The sequence below is a fragment of the Meles meles genome, chromosome 17 (genome assembly GCF_922984935.1).
Source record: "Meles meles chromosome 17, mMelMel3.1 paternal haplotype, whole genome shotgun sequence".
Lineage (NCBI taxonomy): Eukaryota > Metazoa > Chordata > Mammalia > Carnivora > Mustelidae > Meles > Meles meles.
The window spans coordinates 27,728,007-27,744,904 of record NC_060082.1 but is presented as its reverse complement, the minus strand read 5'-3'; the positions used below and the strand labels follow the sequence as shown (position 1 = coordinate 27,744,904).

Below are 16,898 nucleotides of genomic sequence, written 5' to 3'. Positions count from 1 at the left end.
GACTGCCAACGCGACACGGGGCCCGGGCCTAAGTCCTCGCGAGAGCCGCGGACTCCGGTGCGGGATGGCCGCTGAGCCGGGTGGAGCTGGCGCTCAGCTCCCGGAGCCGGCTCTCCGGCCCAAGACATGGCCCGGGGGCCCGGCCTGCTAGGCCGGCCTCGCCCCGACACGGTCGCCATGCCCAAGAGAGGGAAGCGACTCAAGTTCCGGGCCCACGACGCCTGCTCTGGACGAGGTAGGTGAGGGGGCGGGGGCGTTGAAAGGCTGGGTGCTGGCGGCAGGGAGGGGGCTGGACAGCGCCGAGGCGAGCGCTCGCTTGCCTGTAACGGGAGGGTGCTGGGGCCGGGGACCTGCAGGAGCAGGAGGTCTTGGCGGATAGGACGCTGACGGAGCGAAGGCCTCCTCCTCTGAGGGTTGTTGCTGTATTTCAGTGACCGTGGCGGATTATGCCAACTCGGATCCGGCGGTCGTGAGGTCTGGACGGGTCAAGAAAGCCGTCGCCAATGCTGTGCAGCAGGAAGGTAGGCTGCCGGCGAGTCTTTCGGACTCGGGCCAGGAAGGCAGAACTAGGTGTTATTTCCTGGAACTCCGCCTCAGTGTTTTTCTTGCAAAATCCTTTGGGCATCCTCCCGTGAAAGTGTTTGCGATCTTCTGTGGCCCGTCATGTATTCCGAGGAGGGGAACGGGAGGATTGGCCAAGAGCAGTAGCAGTTTCTGTAGCAGAAATACTTTATTTCTGTGTTTGCATCAAAAAAAAAAAAAAAAAAAAAAGAAAAAAAAAGAAAGAAAAAAGAAAAATCTTCGCTTACTCTTCTGTAGTTTCCATTGCTTTTTTTTGGTTATTCATCTTTTTCCTGTGATTCACATATATTCTCCACTTTTTCTGCAGTTTGCTTTTTTGTGTAATAACCCTGAAGTATGCTTTTCCTTTTCTCACGTTTCTCTTAAGTTTCAAGCCTTTTACTCACAGGTCCCTGAGACTTATGCTTTTATGATATCTAGTCTCCAGCTTAGGAACAGGGTCAGATTGGCTTCATTTTCTCTCAAACACTGCTCCTCAGAACTTACACAAATGAGAATAGCGCTCACTTTTTGTTTTTATCCTGCGGGGCTTATAGTGGGAGAATAATGCACTCCCTTTTTCTTCAGGTCTGAAGTTGACACTTTTAAGGAGTCAATCTCTGCAGCTTTGGGGTCAGTTTGTTCATTGCTTTCCAGTTTTTAGTATTTAAATGCTAAAATTTCTTTCTTTTTAGTTCTCAACCTTTCTGCAGCAGACTCACTCACACTATTGCTTCCCCCCACTGTTTTTCCTTGGCCTCATCCTGTCTTAAGTCGTTTGTATTTCTGGATGGGACTCTGCCATCTCATTCTCCCCTTATTTTCTTCTAGTAAAATCTCTTTGTGGCTTGGAAGCCTCCCAGGTTCCTGCAGTGGAAGCTCTTTCTGGGGTTGGTGAGCCCTGTGACATCATTGACAGCAGTGATGAGATGGATGCCCAGGAGGAGAGCATCCGTGAGAGAACCGTCTCCAGAAAAAAGAAAAGCAAGAGGCACAAAGGTATAGGGCTTATTTGCTTTTGAATTAGTCCTGTCTGTGGTGATAACTTGAAGCTGTTCACTTCAGTAGCATTAAGAGATGATGTGGAGAACCAGGGTTTGGATCTTAGTAGTGGGACAGGTTTAATATACCAGGGCTTTTATTTTGTCTACATTTAAGAAGAAAGGAGGTTGGTCAGAGTCAGATTTCTGGAGCTCTAAACTTGAATATAGTAGCCATTTTTTGAGAACATGTCATTATTAGGTGAAAACCCATATGGTAACATGAAAACAAAAAATCTTTACATTTCTGGATTTCTGAACAGGTAAGGAATAAAAAATTGAAAAAAAAAGTTTTCCCAAGTATGTGGATTGCATATAACTGATTTCATTTCAGCTGGAGTTAGATATTACTATGGACTTTTAAGTGCTCTGCAATTATTAGTGTCTGCTTTATGTCTAATAGATACTGTGGGAAATAGAAAAATATGTGATTTTATACCTATGGGCGATAAAACTCATACAAAGGACACAAAGAAAAATAAACTAACAGTATATAATATGCCAAACCTCCATGCAGTGGTTTGCTCTAGACTTAATGAATCAGACTTTCTTGGGTTAGTACCCAGAATAGCTATTCTTTTTTTTTTTTTTTTAAAGATTTTATTTATTTATTTGATAGAGAGAGAGGTCACAAGTAGGCAGAGAGGCAGGCAGAGATAGAGAGAGGGGGAAGCAGGCTCCCCGCTGAGCAGAGAGCCCAATGTGGTGCTCCATCCCAGGACCCTGGGATCATGACCCGGGCCGAAGGCAGAGGCTTAACGCACTGAGCCACCCAGGTGCCCCCAGAATAGCTATTCTTAAAGCTAATCTGGTTCCAGTGATCAGCTAGAGTTAGGGGAAGCTGGTATAATAAGTGATATATGTATTTTTGGTCTCAGATCTACCAGGATTTTTACCTGTACTTGAGAGTCAGATAACAGACATTTGTATTTACTGAAATACATTGAAATAATTGATAATTAGTAAACTGTCATCACTTTGCAATTATGCCAGCTATTTTCAGTGAAACCATTGTTTTCCAGAAGGCCAAAATTAATACTAACATTCCTCACACTTCTTTGTTTTTTAATTTCCTGCTTGAAATCCCTACTCATCAGCACCATGCTATTAGAGACTTATCTCACTCTGTTTTGGGCACACTCCATAGAACAGTTTCCAGACTTTTAAAACATCTTTAACTGACATAAAATTCATTTTTTTAAAGTGTACAGTTCAGTGGTTTTAGTGTGTTCACATGGTTGTGCAGCTGTCAACGTGATTTAAGTTTAGAACATTTCTGTTACTCTAGACCAATTAGCATTATTCCTTATTCTCTCTCACCCTCCCACTCCTCCTCATCCACTCCCCTGACCACTAATTTACTTTCTGTCTCTATAGATTTGCTTCTTCCGGATATTTCATATAAATAGAATGACATAATATGTGGCCTTTTGTGTCTAGCTTTTTTCACTTAGCGTGTTTTCAAGTTCATTCATTTTTGTAGGATATATCAATCCTTCAGTGTTTCTTTCAGTTGGCTATTTTGAATAATTCTGCTTTGAACACTCTTGGACACGTTTTTGCATGGATATATATTTTCATTTCTGTTGGGTTGGAGTAAAATTGCTGAATCACATGATAACTCTAGTTTAACTTCTTGAATAATTGTCAGTGTGTATGTGTTTTTAAAGATTTTATTTATTTATTTGAGAGAGCGTGAGAGAGCATGAGCCAGTGGAAGGGGCAGAGGGAGAGGGAGAAGCAGACTCCCTGCTGAGCAGGGAGCCCAAGATGGGGCTCAATCCCAGGACCCTGCGATCATGATCTGAGCTAAAGGCAGACATTTAACTAACTGACTAAGTCACCCAGGCACCCTGCTGGTGTGTTTTTTGAGGTTTCCATTTAGCATTCTACCAACAATGTGCGAAGAGTTAAAGTTTCTTTACATTCTCGCCAACACTTGTTATTGTCTGACTTTTTAAATCATAGCCGTTTTGAGGTATCTCATGGTTTGGCTTTGGATTTCTTTGATGGCTAATGATGTTGAGCATCTTTTCATGTGTGCTTGTTGCTCATTTATATGTCTTCTTAAGAGAAGAAGAAATGTCTATTCAAATCCTTTGCCCATTTTTTTTTTTTTTTAAGATTTTATTTATTTGAGGGATGCCTGGGTGGCTCAGATGGTTAGGCGTCTGCCTTCAGCTCAGATTATGATCCTGGGTCCTGGGGTCGAGTCCCATGTCGGGCTCCCCGCTCAGTGGAGTCTGCTTCTTCCTCTCTCTCTGCCTCTCCCCCTTCTTGTGCTCTCTCTCTCTCAAATGAATAAATAAAATCTTAAAAAAAAAGATTTTATTTATTTGAGAGAGAGATCGGGTATAAGAGAGTACAAGCTGGGGGAGGTGTGGGGAAGGAGAAGCCGACTCCTTGCCGACCAGGGAGCCTGACATGGGACTCAATCCCAGGACTCCGAGATCATGACCTCAGCGGAAGGCAGGTGCTTAACCTACTGAGACACCTAGGTGCCGTCCTTTGCCCATTTAAAACTTGGGTTATCTTTTAATTACTGAATCATGGGAATTCTTTGTATATTCATGATACTAGTCGCTTATCAGAGATATGATTTTTGGCTTACAGACTTTTAACTATAATTCATTTTTTAGTTGTTTGCTCTGCTTTACTCCCATTAGGTTCCTTTATTCTAGTCAGACTGGTTGTTTTCTCCCCCATCTTTTAGCTTCTTTTTAATGAAACAAATACAGTAGAAGAGAGAATAGTACAAGGAATCCCATCTAACTCTTACCCAGCATTAACACTTACTGACTTATGGCCATTTTTGTTTCGGCTGCTATTCCCCAACTCCAACACACCCACTGTATATTATTCTGAAATAGTTTCCAGTTTCCTATTATTATCTCTAAATGTTTTGGTAGTTACCTGCAAAAGACAGATACTCTTTAGCAACCAAAAAAAATTTAATCATGTCTAAAAAAGTTTACGGTACGGGGCGCCTGGGTGGCTCAGTGGATTAAGCCGCTGCCTTCGGCTCAGGTCATGATCTCGGGGTCCTGGGATCGAGCCCCGCATCGGGCTCTCTGCTCCGCAGGGAGCCTGCTTCCTCCTCTCTCTGTCTGCCTCTCTGCCTACTTGTGATCTCTCTCTGTCAAATAAATAAATAAAATCTTTAAAAAAGTTTACGGTAATTTCTTGATAGCATCAAAATCCTGTTAAACTTGTCTCTTTATTGCCATCACACGTATTTTATTTTTCTAAGTATCTGGGCTTCCTGTTAGCTGTTTATTTCAATTGGAATACTTTTGCTCTTAACCTATACCTATCAAAGTTCTTTCTGTCCTTCATGGTTTATTTCTGTGGAGTTTTACTGATTCCATTTCCTGTATTTTGAAATTTTTTTCTTTTCTTTTTCTTTTTTTAAAGAAAGTATTTTATTTATGTGTCAGAGAGAGAGAGAGAGCGCGTGTGTGCACAAGCAGGGAGAGCAGCAGGCTCCCGGCTAAGCAGGGAGCCCAATGTGGGACTCGATCCCAGGACCCTGGGATCATGAACTGAGCCAAAGGCAGACGTTTAACTGACTTAGCCGCCCAGGCATCTCCATTTTGAAATTTCTTAATAATGTTGCTTAAAACACTGACAATTATTCCTCATCAGTAATTATTGAGTTATGTCATTAAAGACGGAACATTTTTTAATAGCACCATGCTATGTTAAAGTCCTGATGGATCTCAGTGGGAGAAATACTGATAGTCATTTACCTTCTCTTTCAGAGAGAGACTTAATGTGGGAGAAGGTGGGGCTCAAACATGGTAGGACCATGTGGTCACTGGAGATTACAGGGAAGATTAGGAACCAGAAAAGAGGATGTCGTTTTAGACTTATGAAGAACCCAATGCAATAACCTGACTGAGTCATACTGCTGCCGTTAGCTCGAAAAGTAGAGGCAGCTTTGGGGAGGTAGTGTAGCGTCTTTTTGCCCAGGAAACAGAAAGAAGAAAGCTGGTTTTTGGATAGTTCGGTGAACTGGGTCTGAATTACAGGTTAGAAGTAGGATTTGCCCAGATTCAAGTGTATTTATGGAGTGCAAGATTTTACTTGAACCTGAGACACCCAGTGGGCCTCAGGGTCAAGAGAATGAACCCTAACAAAATCTGAAAGAGGAGGAGGTGGGGATATATTGTCACAGGGTATCTGTGAGTACTGAACTCCTGTGGCTGGAATCATAGCTCAAACTGGCAATGAAATGAGGAACTAGAAGGAAAGAAACGTCTACCGGCATTTATTGAGTAATGATAATGTACCGTAACGTACCAGATGTTTTACTGAGCTTATACTTTGACGTTTCCTCATACCATTTTAACATCAGTTGTTGTGTTAAATGACTGAACTAAAGAAAATGTTTGGTGGAAGGGGACCAGGAAGGAAATCGGGGCAGAGTTTATGGTGCAAAGCTGGAATTTAGAGTAGAAACCCTGGGTCTTTTTACCTTAACTAGTGGCGAGGTTATATCTTCTTACTAGTGAAAAGGGCACAGGAATATTTTCCTTATTTCTGTTGAAGAATTGTTAGAATGGAATGATAGTAATGGGTGTAAAATTTTGAAAAACTTTGAAAACTTCAAAATAGTGTGTGAATAATTGTTGAAGAAAGGCCTGAAGAATGAGACCCAGTCACTTGGGCAATAGGAAGCAAAAGTTTCCAGCAGCTATAAGAAGCAGGAAATCATGAAACTGAGAGGCTTTTTTGGACCTATTTAAAACTGTTTTCTTAACTGTGCAAGCCCTGGGAGAATTGAGATGATAGGGGTCCTTAGTATGTATGTAATTGAAGGTCAAATGTTATAATTCTTTTTTTTCTGTTTTAGAAGACCTGGACGGGGCTGGAGGAGAAGAGTATCCCATGGATATTTGGCTATTGCTGGCCTCCTATATCCGTCCTGAGGACATTGTGAATTTTTCCCTGATTTGTAAGAATGCCTGGACTGTCACTTGCACTGCTGCCTTTTGGACCAGGTTGTACCGAAGGTGCGACCACAGAGACTCACTCTGTTATCTGTGTAGCTGATTTCATTGCTGTTTGTGATTTGGAGCTGCTCCCTGGATGGTGACCTCTTTTCATTTCCTTTGCTCCATGCCTGGGCATGAGCCTAGTTTTGGACTCCTTGAGCCCTTATCTAATTTAAGTCTGATATTATTAATTCGTCCAGATAATTGTCTTCCCTATGGTTGTCTCCTCCCCGCATCCAGTATCCACTTTGAGCAAAAAACATTGCTTCAAGTCTTAAAAAGCTGTGTTTGACTTGTCTTCAGAAGTTTATCTTAGCTAGAATTTCCAAAAGCTGCAGATGCCTATCTACTTATCTTTCTAACTGGATTAGTTGTTTCTTATTGAAGTATCATAGAGTTTTTGTACTCATGCTGCTGACCATATAGTCCTCGTGGTGAGGAGGGAGTGAATGATAGGATTACTGAGACAGCTAGCTTTTGATACGGGGTGCAGAAGTGTAATGAAGATTATAAACTGTCAGTCAGGATGTTGTGGGAAGGGGTGTTGAAGTGGAATGGTGTAGAGAACTTGCCGAGACCCGTGGTGGGAGAACCTGCTGGTTCTTCAGTACACATTCCTTTTTTTTTTTTTTTTAATTAATTTATTTATTTATTTGACAGAGAGAGAGATCACAAGTAGAGAGGCAGGCAGAGAGAGAGAGAGGGAAGCAGGCTCCCTGCTGAGCAGAGAGCCGGATGCGGGACTCGATCCCAGGACCCTGGGATCATGACCTGAGCCGAAGGCAGCGGCTTAACCCACTGAGCCACCCAGGCGCCCCAGTACACATTCCTTTTGAGCAACTGAAGTGTATTGTACTGGTGTCAAGTCTGAGACTTGCCATTTTTTAAAGTAAAATAGGATTTAAAATTTTAACATGGATGGAGGGAAGGATTAAAAGGTGTATGTGAATTGGGTTTTGCATAGCAAAGAAGCAAAAGTAGCTGAGAAACGGAGGAGGTGGTGGTAGGGGTGTGTGTGTGTGTGTGTGTGTGTGTGTGTGTGTGTAGGAGGTGGTGGTAGGGGGTGTGTGTGTGTGTGTGTGTGTGTGTAGGAGGTGGCGGTAGGGTGTGTACGTGTGTACGTGTGTACGTGTGTACGTGTACACACACTGGGGCCAAGCTAACTATTGGCCAGTAGAATAGCATAATTAAGTTCATACAGAGACCAAGAGTCCTGGGAGACTGAGCTAGAGCAGGGGAGACAGCTCACATATTGGTAGGAGTAATGTGTCGTGTTTCAGGCACTACACGCTGGATGCCTCTCTGCCTTTGCGCCTGCGACCAGAGTCAATGGAGAAGCTGCGCTGTCTCCGGGCGTGTGTGATCCGATCTCTATACCATATGTATGAGCCGTTTGCTGCTCGAATCTCCAAGAATCCAGCCATTCCAGAAAGTACTCCCAGCACATTAAAAAATTCCAAAGTAAGTGCACATTATTGTTGGGGCCTAACTAATGATGTGGTGGGCCTGTTAATACAGCTTATCTCTGGCTTCCTTGATTGGGGGGGGGGCTAGGGCTGTTGGTCCCAGGCTGCCAGGGGGCTAATGTAAACTTCAGGGTTTCACTTCCCTAAGACATTCCTGCTCTGCTGGACTGGCTTCTCTTCTCTTTACCTTAACGCTCTCTTGTGCTTTTAGCATATTCTTTATTCTCTTTAATTAATTCTCATGCATTGTACATTGCACCACTTTAGATGATTTTGATGGTCTGGGTTAGGAAGAGCACAACTCACATGGTAGATGTAAACTGTTAATCTTTCAGGGTGCTGTAAATCATGATGCAAAGATACAATATGAACAGCTTAGTAATTTTCTTTTTCTAACATGACCTGATATCTGGGATTCTTCTTTCTTGTTGACCTCTTTAAAAGATTGTCGTATGGACTTCAGCATATGCTAAGTGCCCACTATTGCTAAGCTCTGGGCTAGGTCATTTAGGACACTGTAAGGTATTCCCACTCATAGACTTTAACTCTCGAAAATTCTTCCTGTGTCTTAGGCTATATCTTTTATCTTGGGATTTCCCCAGTAGTTTGTATTCATACATTGTATTCAAGTTGTTTGGCATTCTTTGATTTGTGAATAGGCCTGTTAACCTTTGGCCCTTTCTCCTTTTCTCCATAATGAAATATCCAATGAACCCACCTTTGCCAAGCTAGACTGTGCAACAGATATGATTACTTAGGCAAATGATGTCTCAGCCTGTTTCTCCTTCAACTAATACCATTGTCTGAATTTTCTATCTTTTGAGTTAGTGAGTAATTTTTATTACTCTGTTCCTCCCCCAAATCTGGTGTTTTACAGCACTTTCTTTGCTCTTCTATTTTGTTTTTATGTTTTGGATGTTCTGTAATGATTCTTCTCCCCTAGTTTGGCTCCAGTGTGGTAATATTCTACCTGGTACATATTGATTGGAAGGGTACTTTTGGTCTCAAGATTATTAGGGTTCCTTCAGAGGCTGCAAACTGAGAGGGTCAGGGCCATGGGCTGAGCTCAGTTTAATATCACACTAGCTGGTGGCTTTAGGGCAGGAGTAGAATGCGGGGTGAGTAGAATTTCACCCAGCAGCTGCTTCTGCTAGTAATACGAGTGGACAGTGTATCATCTCACATTTGCAGTTTCCCTCCCTCAGAAACATTTGATAGTATCAGACCAACTATGATGGAGTGGGGATCACCCCAAAGCTAACCATGCCAGGTATGAATCAGTTGCTGGGAGTAGAGCAGCATTGGGCAAACTCCTCATGCCTGACACATCCTAGCGGCTCCAGTGCACAATGCAAGTGCTACTGCCTTAATGGAAATACCTGTGTCTTCATATTCGTGTCACTGTATATGAATTTTTCTAAAGTAGATTATAAAAAGCCAAGGTCGTGATAACTAAGGTCCTAATCCAGACAATAAGCCCAGGCCACCTGGCTGCTGCTTTTGCGCCTTGTTAGAGATCTCTGAAGAGGATATGGGACCTGCAGTGACAGGTGTCCCATGCATGGCCTTGCCACTTGTATAACCACGATCGCATGGCATTCAGGGAGTTGGCAGCATGCCTAAAGGAAGTTGTCCCAGGTTCCTGGACTCCAGCTTTTCGTATTTGATTCTCCCTCTCTCTCTTTTCAATAGCATAGCTTGTATGGGACACTGGAGCCGCTGTGATGGCAGCAGAAGTATTTGCCCCTTAAAGCCAAGCCCATTATTTTTGATGGAACAGCAGGACGTACAGGGCATGTCTGAAGGGCAGGACAGCTGGCACGGCGGACGACCCACCCCTTATCCCCTGGGAGGTACTTAACTTCTTGTGTTAACCCTAGCTGTAGCCTGACTTTCATGGAGGGGCTTCCTCTAGACCGAATTCAGTCCAGCTCTGTCGTTTTTCACACCGGCTCTCTGCTCCCAGAAGGTCCTGAGTGGCTTGCTCCTGTTCTAGGAACGGCCATCTCTGCCTGCCTTATGGCATTGTTATCCTCTTGCCTGGTGACAGCTGGCTGCCCTTATATTTTCATATAGAGGAGTGGCTTGCTGACTCAGAGAATGTCCCAGTCTCTAGAGACCATGATTCTGTCTTTAACGATGAGAACAGTGGGGGTTGCCCTCAATAGCATCTGAGGTTGACTTATGTCGGTCCCTCTTCTCTTTATGGAATAGCCCTGGGACTGTCTCTTTTCATGTTGCACCAGTGTCAAATTGGGGGCGGTTCTCTATCTGTGCCAAACTGAGATCTCAGCACTGGGGCTGTGGCTGGCCTTGGAGCTGCCAGACAGGTTTTTACTGATTATTTTTTTTTACCTTATCTTGAGTTTTTCCTTTTCTGTCTTTTATTTATTTATCTTTGGCTTATTTTTATTTTAATTTTCTTACAGTGCTTACTTTTCTGGTGTAGAAAGATTGTTGGGAACAGACAGGAACCAATGTGGGAGTTCAACTTTAAGTTCAAAAAACAGGTATGTAGTCATATGTTCTCTTTGTTTTTCAGGTAATATGTTATTCTAATAAATTTCATTAGGCATAAAATTGCCTCATTAAAATCCAATAGGATACATCGACATTTACAAAAGAAAGGGTAAAAGGAATTGTTCTGTATGAAAGAGACACAGCAGTGTAAAAGCTGAATGAGTGGGGACTGGATCAGGGAACAAAGGGCTATAAAAGACACTTGGGACAATTCAAGAGATTGCTCTAAATGTTAAATGACATGAAATTATTGTTAATTCCTTAGGTGTGATAACGATACCGTGGTTATATATGTGTCTTTATTCTTTATTCATGCTGAATAGGGGTGGAGCATTAGTGCTCCTTTCAGATGACTTTGCCCCCCTCCTCCATTTTCTACATGAAATGAGAGGTGGGAGGAGAGGAAGCAAATTTGGCAAAATATCTAATGGTCGGGGCTATACAGGAATTTATTTACTTTTTTTTTTTTTTTTTTAAGATTTTATTTATTTATTTGACAGATAGAGATCACAAGTAGGGAGAGAGGCAGGCAGAGAGAGAGAGAGGAGGAAGCAGGCTCCCTGCCAAGCAGAGAGCCCGATGTGGGGCTCGATTCCAGGACCCTGGGATCATGACCTGAGCGAAAGGCAGAGGCTTTAACTCACTGAGCCACCCAGGCGCCCCTTTATTTACTATTTTATTAACTTTCTGTATAGTTGAAGACTTTCTAAAGGTGGGAAAAAGGGGAAAACTTGTTATAGCAATGCAGTGAGGTTATTTACTTATAATTTTTTTGTTTTTCAAAACAAATGTATTTGCAAACAACAAAAATTGATGTGATTTTATACCTGAAGCTGTTTAGAGAAGTCATGAGGAAGGCTATTTATAAGATGTCAGGAGGCTATTTATAAGATGACTAGATAGTATTCTACTCTGTTTCTGCCTTTTGCTTGGACTGTACCTGAGATCTTGGCCACAGAGGATCTCCTTTGCTTATCTTTATTCTTACCCTCACTAGCTCATTTTGTCCTTCTGTCTCCCCTTCTTAGTATCTCACTGAGGAGACCCATTACAGATAGGATTAGTTGTCCCTCACTTGATGGCAGGCAAGTTAAGTTTGTAATTAAAGTAAATCATATTTTTCCATTGATTTTTTTCATAAACATGGTTTTAGGGAAGAATTTTGGTTTCTAGTCACTTGCTTTTAATAAGATGTCTTCAAATGTGCTGTCCATTAGATGCTGATGGAAAGTCCACCATAGGATCTTTCTGGGAAGGGGCTGCAGGGTGATCTCAGCAGGGTTCAAGCTGAGAGCGGAATTAACTAACTACAGGAAGGTGAATGCTCGGGTTTCCTTTAGTTCTGAGACTTGTGGTTCTTTCATTTATGGTGCCTAGAACTAGATGGCCACTTCTGCTTCTGCCCCTTTTGTGCAGCAGATGTTCTTTGGAGTCCGACGATTCATGAGGGATCACAAATTCAGACATTGGGGAGCCTCTGATAGAAATATAAGCTCCCATTTCTTGCCGGATTGCAGGAACTACCGTCTAAAAGAAGCATATACTCACTACCACATTGCCTATCCAAATATGTATCCTCTTCTTTCCAAGGACAGGTTTTCCTTGAATTGTATAGAAACCAATATGTGTATAAAGAGAACCGTAGGATTTTCACTGATGATGGAGTCTTAGAGTTATCAGTATTTCCTCTAAGCCGTTTGAGTAATTCTCAGTTCTGTTCAGTCCCCTAGATTAAAGAGCAAGTGTGTGGGAGGGTTACAGCCTCCTGTTCAGTATGAAGATGTTCATACCAACCCAGACCAGGACTGCTGCCTACTACAGGTCACCACGCTCAATTTCATCTTTATTCCAATTGTCATGGGAATGATATTTACCCTGGTAAGTGGAGACAGAGTGTCATCCTTAGCTCTTTTGTGGACTCTCACTATATCTATGTTTTTGAAAGAAATTTGTAAATTTAACCACTGAGAAGAAAATCTTTGAAGAATAGTTTTTGTAAAAGTCTGAAAGCAGACTTGTACATTAGGAATGGAGTTATTATTTTTTTAAAATTGATGTTTCATTCTTTTTCTTTTTTTTTTTTTTAAGATTTTATTTATTTATTTGACAGAGATCACAAGTAGGCAGAGAGGCAGGCAGAGAGAAAGGGGAAAGCAGGCTCCCCGCTGAGCAGAGAGCCTGGTGTGGGGCTCGATCCCAGGATCCTGAGATCATAACCTGAACCAAAGGCAGAGGCTTAACTCTCTGAGCCATCCAGGCGCCCCCGGATTGGAGTTAATTATATCTGAGAATATTTTATCTGTTTCCTTCTTACAGTAAAGGGAATGTTTTTGCATCTTCTACGTAGTGATCATTAATATTTGAGAAACATTATCGTTTCAGGGATAATAGTGAGACTTATATATGAGCACTGTATGTCAGGTCCTTGAGGCTTGCTTATGGTGTCATTAAGTGGAATACTAAAATGTAGGGTGATCAGCTCTGTCCCTTATGTGATGACGACTATTCACGCCTTAGCTAAGAACTAGATTAGTAAATAACAAATTTGTCTCTGGTATAAAATATACCAGGTTTTTAAAAATTTTAACCGGGTTGAGAACTTGAGAGTGTATACAGTTTGTTTTCTCTGTCCTTTAGGCTTATGCTCAGAGATACGTGGGGTTTCCCACTCTGCTCTGAAAATAGCTTTGTTATTTATTTATTTATTTATTCATTCATTCATTCATTCATTTGAGATAGAGTGAGCGAGGGAGAGAATAAGAGCTGGGGTGGGGGGGCACCTGGGTGGCTCAGTGGGTTAAGCCGCTGCCTTTGGCTCAGGTCATGATCTCAGGGTCCTGGGATTGAGTCCCGCATCGGGCTCTCTGCTCAGCAGGGAGCCTGCTTCCCTCTCTCTCTCTGCCTGCCTCTCTGCCTACTCGTGATCTCTGTCTGTCAAATAAATAAATAAAATCTTAAAAAAAAAAAAAAAAGAGCTGGGGTGGGGAGTGCGGAGGGAGAAGGAGAAGCAGACTCCCCACTGAGCAGGGAGCCCCACACAGGGCATGATCATGGGACTCCAGGATCATGATCTGAGCTGAAGGCAGATCTTTAACTGACTGAGCCACCCAGGCACCCAGCTTTATTCTTTTTTTAATGGTGAAATAAATAATCCATGCTTCATGGAAAGAATTTAAGTATAAATACATGGAAAAAGTAAAGGTGATCTAGGCTTTTACTGGCCTATAACTGTTTACCTTTCGGGAACTGTTCTTTCATGTATCTGTTATTATGTACTTGTATATACCCATTCTCTTAAATAATTTTGTTTAATTGAAATTATATCTTTTATGCTGTTTTGGTTGTTAGGCACCTCACCGTTCCCTCTAGGTTAAGTCACATTAGTAACCTAGTTATATACTTCTATTCCATGGACTTCATATTCACATAATTCTGTTCAGACAGTGTATACATAAACAGATTTAGAGAATTTGTGGTGTATTTTACCAAAAATATGATCAGATGTATGTTTCATGCATCTTGTTTGACTTGCTCAACAATATCTCATCAGAGCCCCTTCAAGTCATTTTGTATAGTTCCAACCCACTTTTAAAAAATTGGTTTCAGTGCTAGTCTATGTGCATGTATCCTAATTTATTCAGCCATTTGAGAGGCTTTCCTTAGCATAGTTTAAATGTGAAGAATTTCATTTTGTGGCCTAGTGTAAATTTTATCTAGACCGTCTTATTTCAGAGTGAGCCATGGGAAAACAAGGTTGTTTAATTTGGGTACTGAATTTGCTTTCTCCTCCTAGTTTACTATCAATGTGAGCACGGACATGCGGCATCATCGTGTGAGACTGGTGTTCCAAGATTCTCCTGTCCATGGTGGTCAGAAACTGCGCAGCGAACAGGGTGTGCAAGTCATCCTGGACCCAGTGCATAGCGTTCGACTCTTTGACTGGTGGCATCCTCAGTATCCGTTCTCCCTGAGAGCATAGTTACTGCTTCCTGTCCCTGAGGGCAGCCCTGAGCTAGGCCAGTCCATTAGTAATCAGATTCCAGTTTGGAAGGGGTGTCTGGATTGTATATCTGGTTAATAATGCACATGCTCTTCCAGTTCCCCGGGGCTCCTGTTAGGGGAAGGAGAAGGATTGAATCAAGAGGAAAAACAACTATGATTTATAAACATATTTTAATGTAAAAATTTGCATTTGAAAGGAGAAACCTGGCCCTATTTTCTGTGTTAAACCCCATTTGGTGCTATTGAGTTTGTTGTTCTTTATTCTTTCATCCCAGCAAAAATGGATGATCTTGCTGTAGGGAAAAATTAAACTCATCCATCTCCGAACAAGGAAGTTTCAGCATTCCCTTGTGATCAGAGAGGAGCCTTTGAGGCCTGAAATTGTTGCTACTGCTCTTTCACATTAAGCTGCCCCTCAAATTCAAGTGAATATTTTCTCTTCTCCCTTTACCCTTCTCCAGAAATAAAGCAGGTGACAGGGTTTTCAGAATCTTACAAGATGGACTTGTGTATCTTTCTTTAAAAATAGTTTTTGGGTATTTATTGCGTAAATATTCTTTTGCCAATTTTGGATTTTAGGTATTTTTTTTGCATGAGGTGTGATAGTAGTAGTGATGATGACTTTGTGCCCTTTATACTATACCAGGAACTTTGCAAAATATCTCTAATTCTCATGATACTGCAAGGTAGGGATGCTCTTCTCATTCTGTAGTTGAGAAAACTGCATCAGTGACTTACCCAACGCCAGATGGCCAGGTCTTTTTGCTATACCACAGTTAAAAAGTTCAGTTTTATTCCCTGTGGTAGATGGTGGCAAAAGGGATTAGGCAGAGTGTACATAGACAAGAAAGTAAAAGGGTGAATAAAAATTTGATTGTGGTATACCTTATCCCTCACCAGCCTTAAAGGTATATAACATTGATGAGTCTTTGAAATTATATGTTTCTAAGTAAATTGTAAAACTAACCCAGAAAGGCAGGAAGGATAAGAAGCACAATGATATTTTCATTGAATTGTTAGAAAGGCATTTACTATGCTGAAGGTCATTTTTAAAAAAATGCATCCCATGTTAAAACTAGCCTCCTGAACTATAAGCACTTAGTGACTTTATTCTGCTTTGCCAGACCCTGTGCTGCCCATCATCCTGTGTGCCTACAGGCCTTTCATCCCTGCAGAAATGCTAATGTCCTGTTAGAGGGCTTGCTGTAGCTGGTGTACTCTGAGAAGAGGATTGGGGGTAGGATTTTGGTTTTATTTTCTTTTTGCTAAGAAGATAACCTTGCTACTTGTCCTCCCTCCTTAGCCCTCCAGGTTAGCCAGTGAGCTGGGTATTAGCTGGATGTTGCCATAGATGGCCATTAACATAATATTCTTAGAACATGAAAATCTTGTGGGGCAGTTATTATCACAAACCAAACTGTTAAATTAGTGTTTTTTTTTTCCTTAATCATCCTCCGTAACCCCTGTTATTTAAAGAATATTCTTAGGAAGCATCTGCTTACTACAGCTGCTAGCAGTTAAACGTTTACCCTGCACTGAGGGTGGTACTAAAAGCTGTTTACATGGATAGTGAGCCTGGGTCAGTGAAAATCAGAATTTGCGCAAGTAAATGATAAAAAACAATAAAAAAACCAAGGACAATAAGCACCTTGGACAGTAAGTACCTTTCATAACCAAAAGTTGCTTCTTTGAGGCAGAAGTAGAGAAGCACAGAGTTCTGGTTCCCTGGACTGAAGATGCCTAGAAGTAGAAGGGAATTATTCTGGTGGATCCATGTCCTTCCCCATTTGGGAGTTACCTTTAAAAGGGGAGTGAAATTAATTTGGTTTAATAATTGTGTTCCGACTCATCCTTTAAGTTTTTATATTAAACTTTATGATGATAGGTACAATATTAGGTGTCATCCCAGCTATTCTCTTAGCATGATATTGACAGACACTTGGTAAAGGGTATTATCATGGCTTCAGCCTTCCTTCTGCATTGACTGAGTTGCCTTTTCTAGGATGATTCATTTTAGTGAAAGGATGTGAAGTGCCTCAGATTTCCTTTTTGAAGAACCCCAAACCACCTGGAGAAGAATTGGAACTTCTGGACTACTTTTGTAAAAACTGCTTTGTAATTTTCACTTTTAAAAATACATGTCTTGATTTTGCTGTCAGGGTCAAACAAAATAACACAAAATTTAGCTTCATTTCTCACCCTTATAATAAATCAGAATTACTTAAATTTTCCTGCCTTCTACTGAAGATACAAGGAAACTAAGCCAATTGGTGAATTTATTGGAAGAAAAAAACGAAAGGGTGTATGTGCCA

General features: G+C 41.7%; 1 protein-coding gene across 2 annotated transcripts; it reads left to right on the top strand.

Moving 5' to 3' along the window:
- Positions 1–28: 28 nt before the first annotated feature.
- On the top strand, positions 29–15,081 carry TMEM183A (transmembrane protein 183A). Of its 2 annotated transcripts, none has more exons than XM_045983408.1 (8): positions 29–235; positions 432–521; positions 1,393–1,560; positions 6,460–6,616; positions 7,879–8,059; positions 10,494–10,574; positions 12,307–12,462; positions 14,378–15,081. In XM_045983408.1, exons 1-8 carry the CDS (start codon positions 127–129, stop codon positions 14,561–14,563), a joined length of 1,128 nt encoding a protein of 375 aa, XP_045839364.1. In that variant the 5' UTR covers positions 29–126; the 3' UTR covers positions 14,564–15,081. The 2 variants fall into 2 exon arrangements, with proteins under 2 accessions (XP_045839364.1, XP_045839363.1); XM_045983407.1 differs by having other exon boundaries at positions 30–235; positions 6,457–6,616.
- Positions 15,082–16,898: the final 1,817 nt, after the last annotated feature.

Excerpts from the sequence above, each read along its gene's own strand:
- TMEM183A (XM_045983407.1), top strand. The coding sequence starts at position 127 with ATGGCCCGGGGGCCCGGCCTGCTAGGCCGGCCTCGCCCCGACACGGTC. Across the intron at positions 1,561-6,456 it reads GAAAAGCAAGAGGCACAAAG|AAGACCTGGACGGGGCTGGA; the intron begins GTATAGGGCTTA and ends TTTCTGTTTTAG. Across the intron at positions 10,575-12,306 it reads ACTTTAAGTTCAAAAAACAG|TCCCCTAGATTAAAGAGCAA; the intron begins GTATGTAGTCAT and ends AGTTCTGTTCAG.